General features: G+C 33.8%; 3 protein-coding genes across 3 annotated transcripts in view; 2 read left to right on the forward strand and 1 right to left on the reverse strand.

The window, feature by feature from the left end:
- Positions 1-17,786, forward strand: part of LOC116170367 — a 631,383-nt gene that overhangs the window by 190,247 nt on the left and 423,350 nt on the right. The window lies entirely within an intron of this gene.
- The window catches only part of LOC116161086 (neurexin-1a), a 66,201-nt gene continuing 56,740 nt past the window's right edge, over positions 8,326-17,786 (forward strand). Inside the window, exons 1-3 of the mRNA XM_031474298.1 lie at positions 8,326-8,401; positions 8,950-9,099; positions 9,329-9,489. Coding sequence (XP_031330158.1) covers positions 8,326-8,401; positions 8,950-9,099; positions 9,329-9,489 — 387 coding nt within the window. The remainder of the gene's footprint in view (positions 8,402-8,949; positions 9,100-9,328; positions 9,490-17,786) is intronic.
- On the reverse strand, positions 15,322-16,836 carry LOC116170446. The gene is made up of 2 exons (XM_031486859.1): positions 15,898-16,836; positions 15,322-15,806 (listed from the first exon to the last, which is right to left on the reverse strand). The coding sequence occupies exons 1-2, from the start codon at positions 16,298-16,300 to the stop codon at positions 15,430-15,432; spliced, it is 780 nt and encodes a 259-aa protein (XP_031342719.1). The 5' UTR covers positions 16,301-16,836; the 3' UTR covers positions 15,322-15,429.

Raw genomic sequence — 17,786 nt, forward strand, 5'->3', positions numbered from 1 at the left:
ACACTGAGAAAAATCAGGTTGTTATACCAAGCATTATATGACTGTTAAGAAGAAATACTTCAATCAAACGACAAAGAGTTCACGCAATAAATAATCCGATGTTTAATCAATAACTTTTATTACTTGAGGAGAGTTCCTTGATTCAATGTTAAAAACTTGTTCAATTAGAGGTAAATGAAAAATGGTTATTAAATTAATCTTTTGTCCTGTTTAAAAAAACTCTGTTTAATACTAAACATAACAGTCTTAAAAGAGTTACATAGATATTTTGTGCATATTTAAACAATGTTTTATTTTGTTGACATTACGCATTTAGGTACTTCATTGAATACTGCACAACTAGTGACCCAAGAAATTTTAAGTTTACCATACTAATCTACGACTTTTCTCTGAATATACTTTATCATTAAATTAAGAATGTGGTATTTATTTCAACGGTTTTTGCATATCAAATGAAACGCAAAGCATATTGACGATGCGGTTTTGGATTTCTGCTGAATACCGTCATTTAAGTAGTGCGTCTCCATTGAATTGGAACGGTTCATTACCATTTATCTCTCAGTGCAGTGCGTGTGCTGTAAGGGTGTCTACATATTTTTGTTCAGTTTGAAATGGAAGAATTTTTTGGGCATATTGAATCAATTAAATTCAAAGGATCTGAGAATAAAGTTTATTTTGTCTTAAAGAAAGTGGACACCGTTAGGTATGATGAACATTACAATGCATTTGAAGTAAAGAAATGTAAAAGTTTATTTTGTAAAGAATTAAATAGTTTGAGCAGTGAATTTCCCACTTTAATATATGCATTACAGCATAAAGATTATGTAATTATTTAGTTTAGTTAAATTCTACATACCATGTGAATTTTATTTTTTTTTTAATAAAACGATTGACAAGAAACTAATGAGTTTCATTACAGACTCAGTATATTAAAAATTTGGGTATGGATATACCCCAAAAAATTGATGTAAATGTAAAAGTTGTTTGCAGGTATATATCCCGACGTCATTTCAGTGAAACTGCTGCTATAGTTGCCTTCTTTGTCACAAAGGATGCAAATCAACGTTTTCTGAGATATTTTGATTTTCAGAATTTGGTCCGAAACTTAAGCAGTCCGCGGGACCTCGATCTGTTTGCAACTTAATTACCACTCTTCTGAAACTCTCAGTGCGGTTTCATTTTAATTAGTCTACCAAGTTTTTTTTTGAAAATTTTTGTAAACGCGGTGTTTGTTACCACGCACTCACAAAAGAGTTGATTGGACCAAGAATATAGCCCACAGACAATGCATTATCTGACTAAACATATACTTATTTAACAATTTTCAAAATGCTGACAATTGGTAGTAAAAGTGTATTAGCGGCCATTGGCATTTTTAAAACCAACTGTTTTTTTTCAAATCTAAATGTCTTTAAAATCAGATGGTTCATTGTCCGACTAATTTTGTGCGCCATATTCTTGGTCCAATACTCCTAACTCTTTTGTAAACGCGTAGTATCAAACGCCGCATTTGCAAGAATTTTCGTGCATAAAAAAAACTTGGTAGAGTAGTAAAAATGAAGCTGCACAGAAAGTTTTAGAAGAATGGTAATCAAGTTGCAAAAAGGTCGAAGTCTCGTGAACTAAATTCAATCCACTAAACTATTGCTGTAACAAATTTTTGGATGTAGAATCAACAGTGCTAGTAAGTATGTGCAACATGCACAATATTTCCCTGAACACTGTATAAATGTACTTACAAATAACAAGAAATGTTGAATCAATAAGATAATTTCATTACATCAAATCATTTAAACGTAATTTTTCAAGAAACAAAGTACTTATCATAACATTTCAAGATTGTTCAATTGACATCTTAAAAATCTGTTCCCAATCTCGTAGACTGTTAGATGAGTCACCGCAACTCGATTCTTCCAATGTACAAGATTCTTGGTTGTTAACTCCTTAATCACCCTTAAAGCAATGTTTTAGATTTATTGAAATAACTTACCAGAGTTAGCATTTAAATGTTGTTGATTGAACACGCTCAGTGCATTGCTCATATATAACTCTCACAAAATGTTGTTTTAATTATTTATACGTTCCTGTAACCTTTTTTTTCGCTCGTGCATATACGGCAAATTTTAATTAACGTTTTTGAAGCTAAAAAAACATTTCACCAGTTGTATATGGAAAAATATACTAAAAGATATTGATTAATGAAACTGTCACGCAACTCTATAATTTATCGTCATGTATAATTTTCTTGGTTCTGAACCTAAACTTCACTGATTTTCCATTATTAACATTATTAATCATGGACTCGAAGTCAAACTTATTACATTTTTTGGTAGCTTATTTAGCTGCGAATGATTTAGAAGTAGAGTAGTTAGGTTACCCCCCCTATAGGGAAGTATAATAATTGCATCTTACTAAAGGTGTATAGTTTCCACATAAATCAATAGCAATTCAAATAGTAAGTATATTTTTTTGTTATTGCTCGATTTGAAAACGTCAATGATATAAACACTAAACCTTTGAATGAGCGTTTCACTCGATGATGAAATGGTGGTGGTGGTTTAGTCGATAATGTACCCCTAAGAAGAATCTACGGCTGTTTTGCTTCTTTAGGTTCCTAGCTTAAAGTGGAAACAATGAAATCAAATGCAACATTATACAAACGGGTCGAATAGATGTTGAAATTGGAATACAGCAAAATCTGGATTTTACCTCATTGCTGATTTGTTTCATAATCCTAAACATTCACTTATAGTGTCAAGGGTATAGTAACGTGAATTTGAAAACAAGAAATCGCGCAAATAAGTGGCGAAAATGAACATTGTGTAATAGCCTGAATGAAAAAAATGAATTGATTATTTATGGGTTCCACGAAAGTGAGGCTATACAGCGATTAAGAATGTTCAGTACACAATAACCAATACTTTAACTTAACCCGTTGTTTTCCGGGGCGAAGGAAGATATGGCCAGGCGAGGCGTGCTTTCGTCTAGCTAACTATGTAACAGATTTACATAATTGAAAAATAGTTAGCTATTTGATACAAGTTTGAAGTTGAGCAATCACGCAATTTGCACTTTAAGAACATAATTACTACCTAACAGATTAATGGGTAATTGTACAATATTAAAAAGTAGCGAACCGTTATTCAAACTTAAAACTTTCGAGTTTACGGAGTATTCATAAACGAAACTTCCAGCTCTTCGAGTTTATTAGCCGGATACTAATCAATGTTAAATACACAACTAATATTAACTTAAATGATTCCTTCGGCATAATTTCTTTTTGCGAATAATAGTAAATTACTTACTTTATGAATTTAGTTGTTTGAGTTTTGTGACTTGAAATTCGAATAAGTATACAAATATCCAAAAAGGCCATCCGTTAAACTGGAAAAGTCCACTTTTCGATTTTCTCTCTTTTGAAGGTTAATTTATTATGTACAATAAAATTTTTATTCGCTGTCGATTACCATTTTATGATTCGCCCGCAATTTTTACCACCCGTGCGTTAGTGGGGTCCAAAATGCGCAGGTGTACCTACCTCAATTATAATAAAATAATTACCGGTTAGCATGAAATGAAATCAAATTAACTATTGCAAAAAATTAATGGAGAAACGGCTGCTTTCCCTTTTAACTGGAATCTTTAGATCCCGATTTGAGTCCACCTTCCTGGTTAATAAATAATAACAATCCAGCTCCATTCCTCACAAACTTTTTAAACTTTATAAATTCTTAAATCCGTGATCACGTTTGTCGACCCGGCTGCCTTCTTACTCTCTGTACTAGCGATAAAATATTCGAAATTTAACTTTCACTATTCTGTTTACTATTGTAGTGAATATGCCAGAAATTCTGAAAGGCATCGAGGCGACATGAAAGATTAGTCATCGGCAATAAAGAACGAGGATGGATGCGATGCAATCTTTCCGGGGAATATGTCATGTCTTCCAGAAGACACTCGAGTTTACTATATAAAAATATCGAATTGCGTTTCATTTCAGTTCCAATTTCAACGCCGAAGTAATAAGCAGTTCGCGCTGTTATAAATTGTATACAGTGTGTCCCAGATCGCGTGGGATTGCATGGGTAACTTTGTTATTATTAAAGATAGAGAATCGGTTAAAAGGACAATGTTTTGCAGTTTTGGATGCTTATTTAAAATTGCCTTATGCAAATTCAAAATGTCGCATAGGTTCGACGTAAATTCAAAAAAACTAAAATTGGTCATTTCTTTTAATGTCTCATATCATCGAAAGTATAAGAGATATAAAAAAAGTTGTATATAAAAGTTACTGTCTTTGATACGCTTCATTTAGAATTAATGTTGTTGTTATGGCTACTTTTGAGGAACCTTTACCAACCTGCTAAAGTTAAATAGGCGCCATATTGGATTTTTAGATTACTTGATAGATTTTGTAATTCTCTTTTCAACGAGCTATCATAGCATAAGGTTATAAGATACCAGTTATATCAACGGTTTTTTATTTTAATCAAGTCGTCTGTGATGAATATAATTATAATTAATAATACACAGATAATAGGGTTTATTATATAACCATCAAATCAAATTTGACTTATGGTCGTTAATCAGTTCCACATGTTCTTTGTACCTGTTCTGAGTTTGCACCGTTTACGCCATCGAGGTATCGACGTTTGGTCAGAAATGCATTATTACTTTATATGAAGCTAAAGATTTTATTTGTTTGATAAAAACGGCCTTGATATTACGCACTAAAGTCAGACATTCAATACGAAAGAAAATAAAAAAAATCTGATTCCGCCATATTTAGGTCACAAACCGATACTTATCTGACCACGCATATACCAAATACACGTTTACCATTGAATTTCTAATAAACCTTATCATATATAAAACATCTCCAGGTCTCTCCTATAACGAGATTTTTTCGAGCGCATACAAAGAGTTTGCAATCAGATTTCATAACAAATGTAAAAACTTATCGTAAAGTACTATCATCTTGAATCCTTTGTAGGTAGCTGAGAAACACTAAAATTAACGAAGCTCCAAGTCTGTTTAATCGACGTTCTTGACAATACCCTTTTGTTCGTTAACGTAAAGATCATTTTCCCTTTTGTTTCCTTTTGCAAACAGAACGCCACTTGCTTTGGGTTATATAAGTCTATCGAATTAAATCAACAAGAGCATTTTCGTTATCAAACTACTAAGTATTTTACAATCTTTAATCCTCTTAAAAGCAAACAATTTTCAATATTACATTACCGATCGAGCTTCCGTTCCCTCATCCCTTGCTAGCTTGCTTGGCAGTGCAAATTAATATCTTATTTCTAAAGGTATAAGAGACCTTTAATTTGGTTGCAGGTGCAAAAAATTACAATTCTCCCTTTATATCTAGAATTATACTTTTTAGAACGTCGCATAAATCCCCTTTAAATGACAAAAACAGTGAACCGAACTATATATTATACTTTCTCTCGAGAAAGGCGCGATTATTGATTTGTCAGTTCTATCGAAGTTCGTGGCAACTTTACGTCTTTATCAATCTTGCTTTGACTCCCTTTCTACACGTGGTTTAAAGGAGATTTACAAAACAAATTGGCTGGAATTGTGTTCGTCACCACAGCCCGCCCCAAACACTAGCACACTTCTAATGATAAAGTAAACTACTTTAGATGACTTTTGATAAATGCAACGAGGGACAGGCATTTAGTGAGAAATTTTATGGATATTCTGCCGCTGCTAAAAACAGAATTCAAGATTTGATAAATTTGTGTTTGTAAATTGCTTTTTATCGTTCATCTGGGTGATATTGTTTGTCAGAAATATTGACTACGCACCCTGTTTTCACGTTTGCCGTTTAGTTATTAAATTGAGTTCGTCGAAAGAAAATTCATTCTCGCGCGCTTGTAATACAGTGACATATAGGACGCAATAAATGAAATTAATTGTGATGGTGACATTTTGTGAACAAGTCAGATTAACGGTTTAATGAAAAATGAAGAGAAACGCACGGGAGAGACATTTCATGTACGCTTCGGAATTAATGTTCCTCAAATCATTGCTTTTGTGCGAAGTTTGTTCATACTGTCATCCCCAAGTACAAATGAGCGAAATAATTTTTTATCAAAGAATATCGTTATGAATATAAACATTTTTTACACTATTTATAAGTGGAAATGTGGAAATTATTTTGTTCCATTTTGTATGTATATGTATTTGGTATGATTAATTCATTTCTATATGAAGTTGAATGATCTGAAAATTATTAGTCTTTTCAATATTATTGCCAGCAATTAAAATACCGATTCTTCAACATTGATGTGTTTTTACCTTGGTTTTTACTGATCCTTTGTAGTTAATTACAAAATGTCTGGCCGATGAAAAAGGATGATGAAAGCAACCCTTGCGTGTTTTACTGTTACACATGCCTACCTCGTTTTCATATTTAAAAGATTTCAACTTTTCAGAAACTAGGCACAAAAATATGAATTGTCAATAATTATTTTCATATTGTCACTAACGTGATTTTTTAGTTTTAGCTTACAGAAAAATCAGGAAAATATAAAGGGTTTACATTTCCACACTTGCCTAAAAACTTTATTGCAACAATTTTTTGTAATGAATTAATTAAATCCACGGCTAGCTCAGTAATAAGTAAACTTTCTACTGACTTGCCGTTTAAATTAGAAACTTATTACCGCGCCATATAAACAAGATAGGCGCACAATTTGATTAATCCACTTGTCTTTTATCGGAACTAACCACTTCAAATATAAACACAATTAATGTTCCGCACCCTGGACCACAACGTTTTCGTGGTAAAATTAATTTAAGTTTATAGGAAATTATATACGTGTACCGCTCCATAGTGAAAGAGAACGGGATTAAAATGCGATAGAACGAAGCGCTTTCAGATAAGGAGCGAGTGTGCAAGCAGAGAAGATTCAAAATGCCACAGTGTTTCCGGTTCTAATGATCGCTTTTACGGAGCATGGGGACGTACTTTCTACAATACCGCTATATGTATAAAAGCCTGGCAGAAGCTTGGTTTTCGTCAGGTCCGTTTCGGTTTTTGGGCTTCTACATCTAGCGTGCTATGGAAATTCTGATAACAGATTCAGATTCTCAACTTTGTCTCCATTTAACCTACACTGTATCTCTCAGCGGAGATACCAAACGTGTGTCACGAATTTGGACCATCCTGTACATGAACCTAATCTTGTGTTCTGCGACTTTATCATTTTTTTACAATGTCTTATCAATTTAATAAAAGCCATAATTTAGCATTTTTATTTAAATAATGGCCTAAATTCAATTTAAATAAAAACGAAGCATCCATACTGTAATCAATCTTTCTGCAAAAAGAAGATAATTACACAGACGATATTATGGCTTATTTCTTATGTCAAATAAGTTTGTTTATTACGTTACTCAATTTATATTGCTCTGTCTTCGTTAAAATTAAAGTTTCTATCCGAGCTGCCAATTCAGCAATGTCAATAGTCATGGAACCAGTTTAAAAAAGGGAGAACGTTTGTGTCTTCCTTTTTTTAAATCGGTTCCATGACGATTGGCATTGTCAAACCACCTCCTTTCTCATAACTTTGAAGTAATTGCGGAAACACTAACTTTGGACGACAACAATCGGAAACTATTCCTGTATCACTTCTCAATTTAATTGACAAACTGGACTTCGAAACACCGGTTGACCACCGGAAAAGTACGTATTTAAATTTACACGCAACGAACTGTTACCTACGCTAAGTCAAATGAACCAGTTAGATCGGCGCCCATCCTTCTTAAGTGCAAACCATCTCCATCGCTATTTCTTGTCTTCGGTAAAGGCCGGCATAATGCGAGCACTTATTTACATCGCACTTCCTTATCTACAATTTTGCACATTTGCCACTCTTTACCTAATCAATTTAATTTAACTATGATAAAGTCCTCTGATCAAATATCTGCTAAAAAATGGTCAAATAGACGCAATAATTCCTTAACCCACGTGTTTCTTATTTTCTGCGGCTTAATATAAACAAAATAAAACCGACTACATTATTGAAGAAAATAAACTACCAATAAAATTAAATAAAATTCATCAATTATGTGCTTATTTGTAACAAAAATCCACCAGATTTCCTGATTAATTCATGGAAAATGCTACTCGCCATAAGGCGAAAACTTTTTTTTTCTGATTTATGGGCCTTCAAAAAAATTCAATGAACTGAAAAAACACGCGCAGTCACAGATTTCAACCCGTTTCTTTAATAATTTAAATGGAATAAATAGGTACGTCTACTTTTACATAGCATTAAACATTATAAAAATACCTACAATTTATAAAAAATGCATGTCGAATTCGGTGCTTGTTACCGAGATAAAAGTGAAGCAATATTTAATTTACCACTCGTACGGAAACGAAGTAGGCGTAAACGTTGAATAAAAAATGTTTAGATATAGATATATAAATCAAACTGCTAGGGTAATACGACGTAAAGGATTCACTTACCCGTAGTAGTCTCATGTGTTTACATTACTCATCAAAGGGTAGCTGACAGAGAACGATGCTAACAGAAAGTCCAACATTACGAAACTATAAAATCAGCAGGAGTGGTGTTTTAACTCTAATCCTAAGTATATAAGCCCATTAAAGGAACAGTCAATTATTTACAGAGTAGAAATTTAAACAGGTATATGAATTAATAATAATCTCCCGAAAAGGTATTTAAGTAAAAATATCCTACCTTTTCTAAATTATACCGGTAGCGGATAATATACACATTTCCACGGATTTAGGTTCAAAATGAAAATATAATACAACCGGTTGTCCATTACAATAGGATAAAGGATAATAAGATTAGGGACTTTGCTATTCCCATCAGAGAACTGTCGTATATTATAATTTTTGCATGTTACAAAAAGTTTTGTTATTTATACTACCACTGTGTGAAATTCAAATTTTAATTACAGACAAAGCACCTTCCGAAGCGGTGTTTAGAGGTAACGAATTTTTATCGTACGACCTCAGTCAGACAGGGGGCGAACCAATCGTTAGTGCTCAAGATTCCGTTACTTTCTACTTTAAAACTAGAGCTCCCAATGGATTACTGTTTTATACAGGTGAGACTTCTCGTAAGTGACACTGAATATCCTTTGGCAATTTCCACTTAAATTGAACATCGGTCAACACCCGAAACAAATCCCATGTGTAAATACGCATTCTATTCTCATCTAAATTTCATTTAAAAGTAATTGCTCTCAATACATTTTAAAGTAATATCGCCAGAGTGCGCATTCTCCTAATAAATTATTGCCTATCCTCATTATTAATGGACGTGATGCATTACAGGCGATGGAACTGACTACCTCAACGTCGCGATTAAGGAGGGATGCTTAATTTTAACGATGGGTCTCTCTAATGGCAAACAGGAGATGCAAATCAAGCCAAATAAGGTGCGCTTTGATGATAATCAGTGGCATAAGGTTAGCATACATCGGAGAATTCAAGAAGTAAGTATTTTCTATTTTACTATTCTCTATAATATGTTCTATAAGAAATTTCCTCCATCGGCGTAAATAAATAAATATTTGGCTCCCTTCTCGTATATCGTGTTGCCTGTGAATCATAATTCGAAAATGGTAACAGCAATCCACTACGGGTCGCTTGCATATCATTCGTGTGAATTGGAGGTGTGCCATCACAAAATAATCCCCGGAAAGTAATTTCCTGGAAGCATCTTTAAATAGAATACTAATCGGCAACACGGGTAGTTACCAAATTTACTCATTTTACTGCCCTTATAACTTTTATGCCGGCGGCTAGCTCACGGGTATCAATTTTATATTTCTCAGGAAGGTGTACCTTTTCCCGTTTACCTCAAAAACTCAACTTTTCGCTCTCCTTCTTAACTTGATTGCATTTCAAATTAAAAATAAAAAATGTCAAAACGGAGGCTTCCATGCCAGAGTCGTTAATATGCGGCTTCCGGGATAACAAAATAATAATCAGAAATAAAATAAAATATATAAAAACTGCTACCAATGAGCCAACGGAACCAACATGCACTACTTCGCTAAAGTGCACACGTTGCAAATTTGAAAAATAAACAATGTAAAAGTACTTACGTTTTACGTATATTAAAAAAGATAAAAAAAACAATTCTGCTTTCATTTAACTACATAAGCTTTTTAAATGACAATAAAAACAGGCACTTACCGGGTGATGGGAAAGTAGTGCGGACAGTTTGAATTTCCCACAAAACTAAACATTTATAAAGTTGGTAATATACCAAATGTCATTTATTTAAAAGCAGTGGTGGATCAATTTAATGGATCACTAAACAATAATCACAATTTTAAAAAAATTAATCTATCAAACTCAGTTGCACGCTCGGGTTCATGTATTCAAATATCTATTCCAACGTTGCCCGAGCAATAGCCATCACCATCACCGTAAGATTCATTTCATTTGCCTACATACAATAAGACGTTTCCACGTATTCTCATAAATTAACGTCATCAACACTGGATGAAAACATTTCCGATATCAATGTGTAACATTTTGTGTCGCATATTATGCGATAAGTCTGTAAAAATAACAAATAGGCTTCATTAGAGAATTTTCGAAACCGATTTCTTGGGGATACGTTTTTTTTATTACACCTTCGACATCATGGTAAGTAGCACATTTATCGTTGAATTGCAGTAAGCACCACTGAGTCGAATATAAGCATCTTTTAAACATGTACGCCTTTCAATTGTGAATCAAAAGACAAAAGTGCATCCCCTTTAAAGCCTTTATGCCTAAAAGGTAAGGTTACATGATCCTTATAAAGTATGTTCTCTTAATGTACGTACCTACCTTTAAGAAATGATGCACGTGCGAAGACCTTTTTAAAAAGAGCTGTTTGCTTTGAAACGCCTGGATTACAGTACGAAGATTAGAAAATAAAATTCACATAAAAATACTACGCCAATGAATGGCAATTAATGCATAAATAAACCAACTTCTAAACATGTTTGCCAATTCCTTAAGTAAAAAACAGAAAAACTTTAAAGCGCCAAATTTAAATTGTCTGCAGTTTTTTTCGATCACCCGGTACATATTGTATTATGGCACTCTCCAATTCACAGTCCCGCAATACAAAAGTATTTAGTAGAATAACATAATTAAATACGGACAGATATATTTCATTTTCTTTTAGCAGACACGTGAAACGTTAACTATTTTTTCGTTTCACATGATTGCACTATTTAAGCAATCCGTCGGAAACAGAACTTGGCGTTAACAATGAACTGGCTACGCATAAGTAGCGAATGCAACATCAGCATACGTTATTCAGTTTATTATCAGTGCACCTAAGCTCTTCAGCCTATCGTCTTTCATAACTATTCGTTTGGCAATCGATCTAAGACAAGACAAAATAAACCCCTAAAGCAGATTTGAAAAAGCGACAGGGCACCTCGGTGTGACCTTATGGGGTCATTGGATTTGGCCCAATTTTAATAGGCCTTACATGTGGTATATAGGTCAAATGTACAATCTTTGAACTGAATAGGCCCAAGCGTTTTTTTTTAACTTAATGCCTCGTGAACCCCCACGTGGGTTTCACGCTCGACTATACGACCCCCGTGACTGGACCTGGAATCCGGTTTTTAATAATCTTTTATTAAAATGAACGTGTTTATTTTGCTTTCAATGTACAGAATCATACCCTTACTGTAACCATTTGGGCATTACTGGTTTTTGAGTAATATAGTTTAGAGACTAAGCTAAAGGAATACTCGAGATTCTTTTGCGTACATTAAGTACGGTTTTATCAAATCCCTGGGAGGTCGTTATTGCCTCGGGAAAATGTGGAACAGAGTAGAGCATTTTTTTTGGAGTGCAAGGGACGAAAACTTGAAAGCTTCATCTTGAGCCCATATTTTCTGAGAAGCGTCGAGTCGGCTTATCCATTCGGTAGTGCCAAGTCAGATTTTCCAGTGGGGTGTAGTCGACTCGACACGTCAGGTGGAATCTTAAGGTTAAATGTACGAAGTGACTAACCCCAAAATGATGAACTCGAGTGATTCCGCGAGGTGAATTGGACACGATAAAATAAATTATCATTAAAAAAATGCTGGATATGAATGAACTGTAATCCAGTAATTTTCCTTTGCTTTCAATAATTAATGAGACAAATTAGCGTACTATTTAGATTTTTTAAGTGTCATTTGCAGAGCGCAGCAGCATGCTTTCTGAAACAACATGCATTAAAACTTTCACGAAGTACTGCTGTCATATATTAATTTTGTCAGGACAACGGAGGGATGCTTGTATGTCTAACTACCTCCGGATTACTCTTAACAATGAGTAATCACGCGTTGTGCCTGAACGCGTCGAGATTAACAAAGATTTCCTGTTTTAGTTGTTATAATCTTTCTCATAGCCTACTATACTTACACCATATTCAGCCCTAGCCCGCTTGATAGAATGAAACTGCAATATGTAACCTTCCCTTGTGATTTGAAACACAATTATCCAACTAACGGGGCTCGAAAGTCGATCTAATTCTCATTCTGCAACTAAATTGCATCCACTTCTAAAAAGGAAATCGAGTTTGAGGCATGCTAATATAACAATGGAAAAATGTATAAAGCATAATGGGTGCTTTACATTAACATTTCTCCAAAAGTTTTAATATAATTAATAACCGTGACCTCAATTTGCAATTTCTTTGAATTATAAATGAGAAACGTACTTCCAAAAGGCTTTCACAAACCTACCTATGTCGGAATAATTATTAATGCACACATTTCATTTTCATCAAGTTCGTGGCTTTAAAGTTTGCAACTGCATAATGCATATACTTACAAATGTAGGAAAACAAATAAAAAAAGCAATAAGACAATCCCGAGGCGAGATTGTTGTAGAGTTGTTAAATAAAAAATTCTCGTGCTTTCATTTTGTAAAGTGTAACAACTCGCGTAATTTAAAATTCCTTGTTTCCTATAATAATAGTGTGTGTATTTCGCTCTGCTTTATACGAATGCTTAAGCGACGTTTTGCTTGACAAGGAATAGTAATCATAGTGGAAGAAATTCTTTTGGAAAATTTCGTATATCCAGTGTGCAACATTGAAAACGGATGTGAAAAACAACAGTGACTTTCAGCATTCATTCATACCAAATCGTGTCATTCTGAATTTCAAAAACCACTCTTGGCTCTAACAATGAAAAGTTCAAATTATCGAAACAGTGATTCTAATTGGTTCTATTGTAACTTAATAATTAACACTAATTTATTACTAGTCGAAGGTGGAGCAAAACAAAAATGTTCGATGAAAGTACTTCGTAATTATAATTATTATAATTAATATTCATCATTTTGCATCTTTCTGGGCCTTTCCGGGCCCTTACGAAGCCAGTTCGCCAAGACCTTTTTGTATGTCTTCTTCAGTTCTACTCATAAGGGAAGTTGTAGCTTTTGAAATCAAAAGAAAGGTCAATTAATTTGACCACCCTATCAATTCAGTAGTACTCTAAGGGCTAGTGGCACAATATTTTCTTAAACATTTTTATTATTGTTGATATTTGGATATAAGATAGTTATGTATATGCTGGCAGCAATTTCACGGATGGCGCGGCGGTGGTGGGTGGCCGAAGAGGGTTAAAAATGTTTATGCATTAGTTTTTAAATGATTTCCATTGATTTTTGAGGGAGAGGAAGAGGGAGAGGGGTATTTTAAAACATTTCGGATTGCTTATCGACCTCAGAAAAAAGCATTTAATCCATCCGCTCACCAACATACATCGAGTTACGGGGAAAACGTGTCGGGTATGGTAGGAAATAATAAATATATAAGTTGATTAAAGGCATAATAACAGTATCAATAGTAGGGTAGTCCTTGGGCCAGTCGACGTTTAGTGTTCAGTGTATTATGAATTTATGAGAAATAGTATATTAAGATACAAGTGTATAATCAAGTCTTTAAAGCACGCGCAACGAGTTTAAGGGCACGACGCAAAGCGGAGTGCCTTTAACGTTGCAAGTGCCTTAAAGACCAATTATACACGTGTATCTTATAGTATTTTTTATTATACCTGCAGTATAATTTAAAAATAGGAAATACAATGAAGTCATATTGACGTTATACTCGAATACATGTCTAATAAGTGGGCTGGGTGTTCGTAATTTCACGATTACCATGGAAATGTCACTTGACGTTTGCTTATAAAAATCATCGTCTTTGTGAATTAAACGATTTCCGTTGAAAAAGATAATACACCGCCCATTAAATCGATTGTTGTAAAATCTAAACAAACGTTGGTAGGAGTAAAATCCAACTCCAGTAAAGCCTAAAGCCTATTATAAAGAATATGAAAAGTTGTTTCCATGGATGAATAGGAAGTTACTTACGAATACAGTATTAAATGCATGGATAATGCTGGCATATATGAAGGAAATGTCAAAGGTATTTAAATCTTCTATATTTTGGTGCATTCATTCAAAACTTTAAAGCAATGCTGCGATTAAAAAGTGGAACAGATTTGGAAGCATACCCTAAATTACGCGCGGTTGTGAAAGCTTCAACCAAAGGATAGGTACAAAAGCCAAAGAAATGTTCTGCATTTACAGAAAGCGACCTAAGAGGATTTTTTATTTCATCCAGATGACAGTTTCAAAAGTCATACTTGAAGTATCGTTACTTAGCAATTTTAAAGCACGTGTGTTTTAAAGGCCCTTTTTCGCACGCATTTGAGTGTTTAAAACGGAGATTGTGATTCAGGTATAATAAAAAAATAATTGTTTTAAAGATGGGTGGGTGGTTTTCAATAACCTTTAATAATTGCTGGGTACCATTTCCAAAAAAAAAGAATTCACAGATACTGTTCGTATAATTTTTTTAGAGATTTGTTAAGTGTTTGGAATTTTAGTTGCACCCTGAAAATCAAAAATGTTAACATTTGTACTTTTTATGCAGTGGTTTTCGTTCATGAGTCTAGAATTTTAACATTACCGTCACGAAGTTTCGAAATATATTAACGCCAACAATAATCAAATTATTATCGATTACAAATTGTTGATGGGTAAAGCTGCCTATATGCTTTTATTTTTAAAAACTACTTCCTACAGAAATCATATTCGAACAAGAAATATCGAAGTCAATACGAATTTAATGAAAATATTAAAAAGAACATGCAACGAATACATGTTATTCTTGAAAATAAGCAAATATCGTTACAAAATTGTACTTTACATTATAAAAAAAGCATCTTTAAATAATTTACAACTGTAAAATAGCTTTAATTTTCTATACAAATTTTTTTACTATGGAAAAAAGGTAGTGTGACGGAAATGTTTATGAAGGGACGGTAATGTAACAAAATTACCAAAAAGTAAACATGGTATTTATTAAAAAGAAAACCAAACTCAAACATTATAAAAGGCATTAGAACACTGTAAAACTAGTCAAGGGACTCCATTAGAGAGTTCAATGAATCAGAGTTTTCAAACTTAAAAACACGTGAAGACAATTTGGTAGGAACTTTCAGAGGGCAAAGTACTCCATCTTGTGGAATCTTCTGGACGTCTGCTTTTTGTGGCCACATAAAATTCCTTTTGGATCTAGTCATGAATTTTATTTCTAGACTATTACCGTCAGCATATAACACCTGTCCTGGATACCACTGATCATCAAAAACGACGGCCACCCAATCGTCTTTCTTATATTTCCCACTGATTTCATTTACTTCCGTATTTTCTTCCCGTGTCGTATTACCCTTAGATACAGAAATTGCGGTGCCTATCTCTATTTTATCTAGGTCGGGGTTGCTACGATTACCTGTTATTTGTTAAGAAAATGTTCAGAGAATAAAAGTACCTACCTACTTTTATCAAATAACTCAAACTAAAAAACGTTTTTAAAAGGATACATTTTTTGGACATGCCAGATTTCAGTTGATACTGACTCGGTGTAATAGCATTATGCGGACAGGAAATGGAATTCCTACACTGAAAACACGACAGTTCTCGCAAATACAAGGTATCACTGTTCGAACTGATCCAGGAAACTTGATGCAACTTCATGGTGTTAGGCAATGGTTGTATTTTCTTATCCTGTAGTAATTCCTCGACTTCTAATATTTCCGCTCCAGAAATTTGAAAGATGCTTGTCCTTTCAAGTTTTTCTTTCATTATTTCTAGAAACTGCTCAATACACGATACATCAATCAGTTCCCTGAGCGACACTCTGGTCAGCAGTTCGTTTGACAAGCCCCCCAACTCCATCTGCAACACTTTTTCCGTGACCACACTCAAAAAAATTCCAGGATGCATTTTTGAGCTCCAACTTTTCACAAAAATGTGCAAACAAATAAAAATTATTTTTGTTACGGTATTGGGTTGTGGGTCCGTCACTCATAACGTGGATTACTTTCGCACGTGTGTGTTCAGTTGTAATTTTCGAAAAAATTGGCAAAATATGCGCCCATATAGCACAAGGATCATGTCGAAGACAAGAAGAAGTGCTACAAAACGTTTGGCATTTGGTTACCCCGTTTTCTTTATAATAGTAGGCCCCAGTATGAAGACTTAATTGGACCTTTGAAGCTCCGAAATGGACACTTTGAACTTCATCAGTGTATTTAAAATTGTAGTTTTCCGAGAAGTCTATTATTAAGCAAATTTCATCTTCTGCCATTTCAGTTTTTACTCTTTTCAAAAAGAGACCCTGGTGATAAATGCGGTAAGAATGTTGTAAAATTTTTGGAGTTTCGTTATTAAAAACATTGATCAATTCTTCAGCAGTGGCATTTAGCCTTAATTTCTTCGTCACTTTTACAATTTTCAATTTATCCTTGATGACTCTGCTCTCTTGTATGGTACGCCATTGATAATAGTGTAATACAGTGGTGGGTTCAACTCTCTGAAAACTGATTTCAACGGTCTTTACTTTACAAATCTGGCACATTCTGTACATACAACTCTTAGATATACTATCACAGCAAATAAATTCAGAGAGGTTTAGGAGAGAATTGATATTGATAACTAAATACTGTCTTAATGTCCGAATAAGGAAATTAAAGTTTGAATGTTTTACACAAAGGCACGTATCTCTCTGTGTTAATTTCGGAGTAACGACCCAAAATGGTTTAAGTCTTGTGAATGTAGTATAAGAAACTTTGACATTATTTTCATTTTTAAACTTCCTGTAAAGGTTATAAAGAGTATCAGTGAGTAATCTCTTTTGTTTGGTAATACTATTCTTGGTCAGAGTGTCATTTTTTCCTGGAGTAACAATGGAATTGGGATCACTGCAGAGGAAACTTTGTACCTGACACTTTAGCAGTACTGTGAGCGATTTTCTTTTTCTCTTGTTGTAATTTATTTTCTTATCGTTGGTTAAAAATTTTCGTTGGTTGTACGTAGAGGCCAAGTTTTTCATAGCATTCATCAGCTTATATTTTTTTATTAATCCTCCAGAAACGCATGAAGACAAAACTTCTTTTTGTTGTAAAGTGGTGCACGTATTTTTATTCAACTCGATTTGCTTAGTTAAAACTTCGCCAATGAGTAGTTTCTTCTGTATCTCCTCTCTTAATAACCTCTTCTACTGCTTTTTTTGGAGTTGGTGGCTCATTATTTTTGACTTTATTTTTTAAGTAAAAATATTTGTTTTTCCATTTTACAGTCATCTTTTCTTGCCGCTTCCGCAAATGTCTTTCTTTTAAAAGCAAATTTGAAGTTTTTGAACGTGTACTCAACACTTTTTTTCTGCCTAATTTAATTTTGATACTAACAGATGGTTGTGCGTCGCCGAGTC

The sequence above is a fragment of the Photinus pyralis genome, unplaced genomic scaffold, assembly GCF_008802855.1.
Source record: "Photinus pyralis isolate 1611_PpyrPB1 unplaced genomic scaffold, Ppyr1.3 Ppyr1.4_LG1, whole genome shotgun sequence".
NCBI classification, from domain to species: domain Eukaryota; kingdom Metazoa; phylum Arthropoda; class Insecta; order Coleoptera; family Lampyridae; genus Photinus; species Photinus pyralis.

Coding starts and splice junctions, on each gene's coding strand:
- LOC116170446 (XM_031486859.1), bottom strand. CDS start 16,300: ATGCATCCTGGAATTTTTTTGAGTGTGGTCACGGAAAAAGTGTTGCAG. Junction 15,807..15,897: donor ATCTGGCATGTCCAAAAAAT/GTATCCTTTTAA, acceptor AACAAATAACAG/GTAATCGTAGCAACCCCGAC.